Source organism: Electrophorus electricus, chromosome 4 (assembly GCF_013358815.1).
Source record: "Electrophorus electricus isolate fEleEle1 chromosome 4, fEleEle1.pri, whole genome shotgun sequence".
Lineage (NCBI taxonomy): Eukaryota > Metazoa > Chordata > Actinopteri > Gymnotiformes > Gymnotidae > Electrophorus > Electrophorus electricus.
In genome coordinates, this window is record NC_049538.1 from 8940579 (window position 1) to 8950055 (window position 9477).

The 9477-nt window shown below is 42.2% G+C and overlaps 1 protein-coding gene across 1 annotated transcript; it reads right to left on the reverse strand.

Moving 5' to 3' along the window:
* Positions 1-1076: 1076 nt before the first annotated feature.
* On the reverse strand, positions 1077-8961 carry tent5bb (terminal nucleotidyltransferase 5Bb). Its single transcript, XM_035525683.1, has 2 exons — positions 8495-8961; positions 1077-2715 (listed from the first exon to the last, which is right to left on the reverse strand). The coding sequence occupies exons 1-2, from the start codon at positions 8648-8650 to the stop codon at positions 1699-1701; spliced, it is 1173 nt and encodes a 390-aa protein (XP_035381576.1). The 5' UTR covers positions 8651-8961; the 3' UTR covers positions 1077-1698.
* Between the last annotated feature and the right edge of the window lie 516 nt (positions 8962-9477).

A 9477-nucleotide genomic window follows, 5' to 3' on the forward strand; every position in this document is an offset into this window, starting at 1 on the left:
AGGCTATTTGCTTTGCTGTTGTTGCAAAAGCTTTTTCCTGTACCTCGTTAACTGCAATTCTATATTACAATTAACAAGTTGCCAAGAAGTGCTCCATTTCCTTAAGGAATGAGACATCGTCTGTTCGAGGGCGGTGCCGTTTTCCTTCTTCCAGTGGAAAAGCTCTTCACTTTTTCCTTGCTGTTTTCCGGTGACATTTATGACATCTGGCCCAGACAGCTTAACCCAGAACAGAACCCCCGCTTTGCTACTGTAGCTACACGTTCCCTCTTACTCAGACTGGCTTGTCAGCTCAGTGTTTGGAATCCATCTTTCTACGATTTCTACAAGTGAAGCCTTCAGACTCCCAGAAGCATCTCTGTGCCCTATCCATTTACAGTCCCCGTACAGCTCCAGGAGATGCTGCTTTCCACTCTTCTGTTCATCAGGCTGGAATGCCATTCTCGGCAGTAGCCGAGACAGACAGTCTGACAAATAGGGCGTGTTTGGGATTACAGCCCACAGCTCAACCGTGAAATGCCCAAGTTATGCACATCTGTGCGTCTCCTACCCAGCTATTCTCTAAGTTGCGACTTGTCAACTCTTTGCTCACAAGAGAAATCCCTTCATCAGACACTCACCCAGCTACAGCATGGCCCTCAGTGGACTGGATTATGGTTACAATAGAGGAAGAGTTGTGGTTTTCTGTTGCTTTGATGTATTGGTAGAGTGAGACACAACCCACACGTAGCATGCATGCGTGAGAGCATGACAATAAAGCAAAGAGAAGCAGGCATTCAAAAAGATAGACGACAGACAACAGGAAAAGAATGAAAGCTCAGGCCGTTCTGACAGATTTACTATTCAACAGGCATAAAGTATTATAAAATATCCTACTCCCTTCTCTACCCTCCCATCCTGTACTTGTAAATTATCTCTGCAGAAATCACAGACCCACCAACTATATTAAAACATCTAAATCTACATGTGCTTCTCAAAGCAGGAAACAGTCTGGCAGCATTTTTGACCTTTAATTTTTTTTTGATTTGAAAAAGAAAGTTCATGACCCTCAAATTAAAAATATACAGTACAGCAGCCTTGGTTGAAAAATTCACCATTTTTAATTCTCTGTGTGGTTGGTTTCAGGCACTTGTAAATCACAGAAGTAATGTTCCAGTCACAGAACTACAATTAAAATCTTTGGTCCTCAGGAAATTCAAATAAGAGGGAAGATTGGAAACCACAGTCTTCTGCACATTCAGCCACAGTCTGGTGTGGAGATTTGTGGAGATTTTCTTTTTTTTCTTGTCTTTTTCTGTTTATCTCCCAGAAGAAGAGAATAGTTTTATAAGTTAAACACTTCATGTAAAATACAAATGGATTACACAAAGAAATAGAGAAAGGTTCTGTGGAGTACTTTACCCCTTCCTTCGGTCTTCAGCACACCAACTAAAAAGTCCCAAAAAGGGATGCAGAAACATGGAGCAGAAAAACAACACAGACTGGCTCGAACTGGTTTTACTGTACAGCAGTGTTCATTATAACTTAGAGGGGGGACGAGAGATAAGTAGTAGCATTTTGAAGATTTGGCAAAAAAGAAAAATTATACATTTACATTTTCCCTCTCATCTCCTCCTGTCCACAATGCAAGGTAGACCCTAAAAAGATGGGCCAACCCCTTCAAAGACAGTGTCTCATCCATAGAACATGTCCCGACACTCAGCTGCAGGGCAACCACGTGGGGTACGAGCTGCTGCAGGTGGGCACAGGCGAGGGCACGTAGTAGTTGCTGAAGTTGACGTCGCGCACGTAGGGCGCTGGCTGGTAGTAGCAGGTGACGTTGGCCAGTGCTGGGATGGCGTGCTGCTCAGCGAGTGCCCGCAGAGCCAGCGCGGAGATGAGTGCCAGCGTCTGCCGGCGCTCGTGGCCCATCAGGCACACGGTGCTCTCGTCCACCACACGGCGCAGTGTGGCCAGGCACTCGTAGCGCTTGTGCTCCATACCACTGAAGTGGTTTTGCAGGTAGGCCTCCAGCTTTCGCCGCTGCTCGCCCACGTCGGGGAAGTCAATGAAAAAGCGCGAGCACATGTATCGCTGCAGCGTCTTCATGTGTGCCGGTGAGGCGGGCCGGAAGCCGCGCACCAGCAGGTGGCAGTACTTCAGCAGACCGCCACCGCGGATCTCCTCGGGGCTGCGCGTGGCGATGATCTTGGAGCGCAGATGGCCCAGCGCCTCTTCGAAGTCGCCGTACATGCTCTCGCCCAGCACAGTGGGGTGGAAGCTCTCGGACATGGGCGTCTCGGAGCAGCGGTCGAACAGCAGCAGCGAGTCCAGGCCGATCTGGAAGGAATCTACGCTGAACTCGAACTGCCGGCGTAGCGAGTCGACGAACTTGAGCTCCACATTCTTGCCCGTGTTGTTGGAGAGGGAGATGAGGCTCCAGCGGTCTGTGTCCTTGCACACTTTCACCAGCTTCTGCACGTACGCCTCCTTCAGGGTGAGGGCGGTGATGCGCTCGCGGCTGACGCCTGCTGGCAGGAAGTCCAGCAGGCTGTCCAGCACCACATCCTTCACCAGGCGAAAGGTCCTGTCGTCAGTCAGACTCAGTCCAAAGATCAGGTCCAGGTCCTTGTATCCCAGGCCTGTGTCCTGGTGTAGCACGTGGCTGGCTGCGGAGCCGTTGAGTTTCACATCACGAACCACTACCCCGCTCTCCTCCAGTCTGGCCCTCACCACCTGCAATAAAGAGGCCGTGAGAGACGAAGAGAGAAAGGAAGACAGAAAGACAGGGACAAGGACCGGGAGAAAGAGAGAGAGAGCGCGAGATGGTTACAAGAAGAAACTTCTAAATATATTGAGTCATCTTATTGTCACTCATTTACTTCAAGCTTAAAATTGCCCATATATTTCAAGTTGTCACTGGAATTTTACAAGCAATGCAAAAAACACAAATTTCTGCTTCACCGTCAGAGACATTCCAAACTAATAACTTCTCTTACAGTAAAACTAAATCTGTTAAAATAGCAAGTGAGTCAAAATGGAGGACAAGAGTTCACGGCAAATCTATAGTGCATCACTATATCATGTATATTATCATCCACTTCATCTTGAATGTCTTTTTGACAAATGGTTATATATACAGCGTGCTCCTGTAGGCAGGCAGTTCAGCTTCAAAGGCTTCAGCAATCTAGATATCATATAAGCCAGGGGCCACCTTGAAATTCTCTCTCAGTCAGCGATGGAAAACTAAATAATTCTCCACTTCTCTTGGTCAGGCGTGCACCAAAAGAGAAAATCTTTCTCCTTCGCACACCATTCTTAGAAACGGACACACATGCTTGCTTGCCGCGACAGAGGTAGCCATATCTCTTTCCGCAAGGCGGGTTTCAGTTCTCCAAAAGCATGTGGCTTATCCTTGGGAACTGACAAGTCACTGCTTGTCTTTCTTTAAGAGCTCCAGGGTGCTCTAGATCCAAGTCTCTCTGCACAGTCACGCAAGCCCTTCATTTTGAACTGCAGGGTTATCCAAGGGTCCAAGGTAATGCAACTTCAGTGCAACCCTGGTGGCATATAATGATTAGGCTTAGGGAATATCTATCAATTTTCACTTTTTGTCACATTTCTTCATGTAGTACACTATGGTTATGGCAGTAACGAAGTCAAAATCAATGACCCCGATACCCTAAGATGGTATCAAATGTTACACCCAGTGAACAAAAGGACAGTCAAAAAACAACAGAAATAATCCTTCAAGACTACTCTCAATGTAGATACCATTAGTTGTGACTGATCCACTGCTGTAACAGTGCATACAATTATTTTAATAAATACAAGTCTGTCAAGGTGTCTACCAACACAATCAAAGCCTCCAAATCAAAACAATGCACACACCAACAACTCCTCAGACTACTTATGTATTGGCCAAACATCGTCAGTTTTGGAGTATAGATTGTTCAGAGACCTTTCCCAAGTACAACCAGATTAAAAGCATGCAGTTTTTCACATCAAGTTAATTCTCTGTGTAAAGAGAACTCATCTTGTCCATTTAGAAACGCTGTTTAATCTGACTCAAGCAGGTGGGCCTTCAACATCCTGCCTACTGTTTCCTAGAAGCCAGGCCGAGTTTCCTCCAGGTTCTCCACAGCCCATGAAGGCTCAGTCAGTCAGCAAGGTACCCCACAAGCCCACAGAGTATGCCTACGACCGCTGCTCTATTTCATTCAGTCTGGAATTAAGACCATCTCCCTGCCTGCTACCATCCACTGCTTACACCACACCTGGTGATGTGGTGACCTAGCTGTTGCCATGGTTATACAAGCTTATCGACAATGGTTGTCCAACTCAAAGGCCAAATTTTAAAGTGCCTGCATGATGACTGAGTTAGTGACAGGCACATGGTCCACTGCCATGGTACATACATTGAAATGACACTTTCTCCAGGCCTAAGCTTTTCAAAAAGAAAAAAAACAGATCTGGGCCTCTTTCTATTGGATGACTTTCCAACATATCGGTGTCTTGGATATAATTACACAGTTTTGAATACCCAACAAAACCAGTTACAAAACCGGAAAGTTATATTTCACAAAGCTTATGTTTAAAGTTTTCCAAATAGATGGAAATCAGGTGAATTCATGAAAGAAATATACCTACTCTGTTTTCTATGCTATACAGGCACTTCACTAGTAAATACATGTATTTAACATAAGATATATTTCAGTACAGGAAATATGTTAAAAATTAATAATTGGCAGAACTGGAGGAAAAGAGTTCCTTTCCTACAACCTAGCCCTTAAGTCACAATTATTCTACCATTTGCTTTTCCAACCAAAACAGACTGAAAAATCCATTTGCTTCGGAGATTCCAAAACACCTGAAAAGGCAAATGCGGGAGATCACTTCCATCGACCTTGTGCTGGAGACTCATTAAAAAAAACATTTTTTTTTAAACCCTACAAGAAAACATCAGTCTGTCTCGTGCTGACAACCCCTTGGCGGGACACACATCAGCATACATGTGCACATTCTAGTCTCCGGGTCTGGTTCGACAGTGTGCACTGGCCCAGTGGTGCTTATGAACTTTCATTTTCGCACGACTGTAGGAATCTGCTGTTTTTTTTAAAGGTCCAGCCTGGGGTACAGGCCAAAAGCACAGGGCTTCATTGCACCTTGGAGACCAATCAAGGCACCCTGCACTCTGCCAGATAGCTTGGATGAATGAAGTGCTTACGACCTCTCTCTGGCATCACATGGGAACCAACCAAAGTCAAAGAAAGGCTAGGCAGAACTAGGTAGAAGGGTAACGAGAGCTTCCTGTTCCTGTTTAATGTTTTAGCTACTTCCTTTAGCAATTGCTTCCAGGATTCTCCAAAACCAAACACCTCAGGAGATACTGTAGCTCTGCATCAAATTAAGCAGAAAGGGTGTTTTTAATATAATATAAAGCACTGGAATTGGATATGGAATTTGGATATTATGTCACTTGCATGTTGGATTTGTTAAATGTACTAAAACAAATGTTTCACATCTGACTGTTACTTAAATGTCCAAGTTTACAAACTGGACCATTTAACCATCTCATCAGATGATGACCATCTCAAACATTTTCTTATAAGACATGCTTGGCAGTGCCTAGCTGAAAAGCAGTCAGATACCTGAGCTTCACACACTGGCTGTGAGGAGGTTGCTAGGAGATGTGGGCGTCACTTCATCATGAATGCTGTCCTCAAATATTTCTCCACTACCCTCAAACAGTAAGTACTATAAGCGTCTTCTTGTTTTTCCCCACTTATATTCCCCTTCTACAAACAGTAGGGCTAAATAATAATTAAATATAACAATGTAATATTCAAACCTAGTCCAGCTCTTACATATACTTCTACAGCACTATATCATTAAAACCAACAAAAATTACAAATGTAAACATAAAATACAAGCAGTAGTGTATTCTGTATAATATGAATAATCTGTATATGTCTTATTTATCAATGTGCTTCCTGTATGCTTAATTTCCAGGTTGTCCCAAGAGATCAGATCACTGAGCAGCTGGTCATACTACACAGAGTTCTTGTTAGCACTGACCCAGTCTACTGAACCAGAAGGCTACTGTTGCTTAAAGGATTCATCACTTTTAATTTTCTGACCCACAAACAGGTCAACTGTGCCTGCCAAAAAGATCATTACACCACTTATGTAATGAAAGGTTTGAGAAAGAATTTTACATTTTGGCCCACATATAGACTTGTATAATTCAACATGGATCAAAAGAGAGTGAAAACCTGAAAACTGTTTAAAATAACTCTTCAAACTGGCAAACTAAGGGAGTATTTTGGTGGAGGGTAAGTGGGGAATAATTTTATTTATATATATATATATATATATATATATATATATATATATATATATATATATATATATATATATATATATATATAGAGAGAGAGAGAGAGAGAGAGAGAGAGAGAGAGAGTGTGTGTAATTATATTATATATTAGATAGATAGATAGATAGATAGATAGATAGATAGATAGATAGATAGATAGATAGATAGATAGATAGATAGGTGTGTGTAATAAAAAAAATAAATTTAAAAAATAAAATATATATATTTTTTTTTTTTTTTTAAATTATTATTTATTTATTTTATTTTTTTATTTTACTACTCTCCCTCCTTCAGGTGGTCTCTTTTTCCTTTAAGCTCAGGTCCTCCTCCAGAGGCCTGGGAGCTTAAAGGTACTATATAGAATCTTAGCTGTTCCCAGGACTGCACTCTTCCGGACGGAGATCTGGGATGTTGTTCCTGGGATCTGCTGGAGCCATTCTCCCAGTTTAGGCGTCACAGCCCCTAGTGCGCCGATCACCACAGGAACCACTGTTGCCTTCACCTTCCACATCTTTTCCAACTCTTCTTGCAGCCCTTGGTGTTTCATGAGCTTTTCATGTCCCCATTTCCTGTTGTTGTAATCACTAGGAATTGCTACATCCATCACTGTGGCCCTCTTTTGGTGTTTATCCATCACCACGATGTCCAGTTGTTTAGCCAATACCATTTTGTCTGCAAGTTCCACAGGATCTTAACATGATCTAATATATATATATAAATGTGTGTGTACATACATATATATACATACACACATATATATATATATATACACACACACACACATACACACACACACACACAGATCAACTGTGCCTGCCAAAAATATCATTACACTACTTATGTAATGAAAGGTTTGAGAAAGAATTTTATATTTTGGTCCACATATAGACTTGTATAATTCATATATATGTTACAGACTCATGGTTTATAAAGCACTTTCAACAAATGCCACTGAAAGCCCTCAATGTCCCTCCCCTTTCTGCTATACATGCACTGCTGCAAGCTCCATTTACAGCTTTCTATTTTCCATAAATTTCCTGAGGATGCGCACTAATGATTCATGCAGACACTGCATGCGCTCAAGCAGCCCCTTTCATGGAGGCAGGTCTAGTTCCGAAACCTTTATGCTATTGAGTAAATGTGTCATATATCTTGATCATATTAATGATGTGAACAGGCTATGCTGTAGTTGAAATGTAATAAATAAAAGGACTGCAAGGAGAGGAATCTTCTGTTCCTGTTGTAAATTAAGCTTTGTAATTCAGGTTTAGGTTTCTGGAACTTGAGGATCTGACGCAAAACGCACGAGGTCAATTAACCGTAAGGGGTACACTATTCAAATATGATCTAACAGTTCTCCTTAAATGTGTCTTTCTAAAAAGAGGTTTGGGGGCAAGACATAACGTTTATTTATATAAAAGGTCACACGCGTGGAAAAAAAAAAAAAGTTATACAGCCCAGATTCTATAAAATAAATATGTTGTCCCTCGCGAGTGAGAACGCAAACAAATGCGGGCTGAATCCGTGGATGATGTCTGGTAAGTTAATGAAGAAAAGTGATAGCGCAACAACTGTAATTGAGTTGAAAACAACAACCAACGACAAAACGTTAATGTTGCAATTATAGTATTTAGGAATAACAATGAGAGAAAAGTATCTGCAGAGTTACTAGCAACATTACTGTAGTTAAACTACATAAAAGAAGTAAAATCTAAAGGTAAAACTGCACAGTTTTTCAGCATGACGCACTGCATGTGGGTTTAACCAGCAGGAATAAAACCAGCTGGCTAGTAAAAAGTAAAACAGCCGACCGTGGCCCATGTAGTTTAAAGATTGCTTTCCTGATTTCCACAACATCAAATGCGCTGTTTTACCCCCGGTGTGGCAGCAATCTGCATACGAAATAAACGTAGTATATGGAGGTTTATGAAAAATGAATTAGCGACATAAAATACCACAGTGGAGACGCCAAAACCAACGTTTTTCAGAAAAGAAAAAAAAAAAGACATTACGTTTCCATTTCCAAAATTCCGTTTACATATTAATAGACAAACAGCCAGCACTGTAGATCTATCTAAACTAATTTTGTCTACAGCTGCGAGAGTTAATGAAGACGTTGATGAAGCCTGAGCTCACCTGTACGATCTGTCGTGGCTGAACAGACAGCGTGGGGAAATTTCCGCGTCCGTGTATCGGGACGCTCTCTCCAAGGATGGAGTCCAAACGCTGCACCTGCTCCCAAGACAAAACACAGAACCGCCGATTTTGCTCCGACGCATCCCCGGAGGACATGGCGAAGCTATCCAGAGTTACTAATCTCTGCGGTGGTCGAAGGTCCGTATGCGTATCCCTAGCTTTCGATTTCCAATTTGTTGTTATTCAACTCAGAATGGCCTTGTCTACGAAGTTTGAACCGTGTTGAAGTAATAAACTGTTTAAAAAGTTGACATAGTTTACAAAGCATAACCCTCAAAATTTGACAGTCAACTGTACGCGATAAATATTTCAGTTCGGCCTCAAATCCACACCTATCTCAACAAAGAAGACAACTATTTCGTAAACTGTCTAGTTTGATCGTTCAAACGGCTTTTAACGAAGAGAGATTATCATGTTCGACGTGATTGGTTGAACCGGAGCTTCTTGAATATTTAAACATCCCCTAAAGAACTCCTCGTGCACACGCCTACTTACCGTGCGTCAGAGTCCATGCAGTGATCACTGGTTGCTGCCACTAAATGCAGTATCTCGCCCATGAAGGAGAGGAAAAAAATATGCAGGACTTGTTGGTCGATAACACACTCGTACAACCTATGGGAATGGAAAATGTACTGAGGCACATAAAAGCATCATATTTTCCCTGGGTCAGGCCTTCATACTCTTGTATGAAAATATTAGGCTGTATCTTTTTAATGTTATGAACGTCCCTCTCCTCGGAGCGTCCATTCGTCTGCTTTTAAAGGCACAGGACGTGCTGCCTTCTTTAAAATGCACACTGCTCTTCAAATGCATCTGTATTCATTACACATGTGTTTTTAAAAGAAAGACTGTTTTAATGGTAGTCAGCTTGTGGTCTCGGCAGGTTGATTCAGCATGGAAATGGTCGATGTTTGTAGGACATG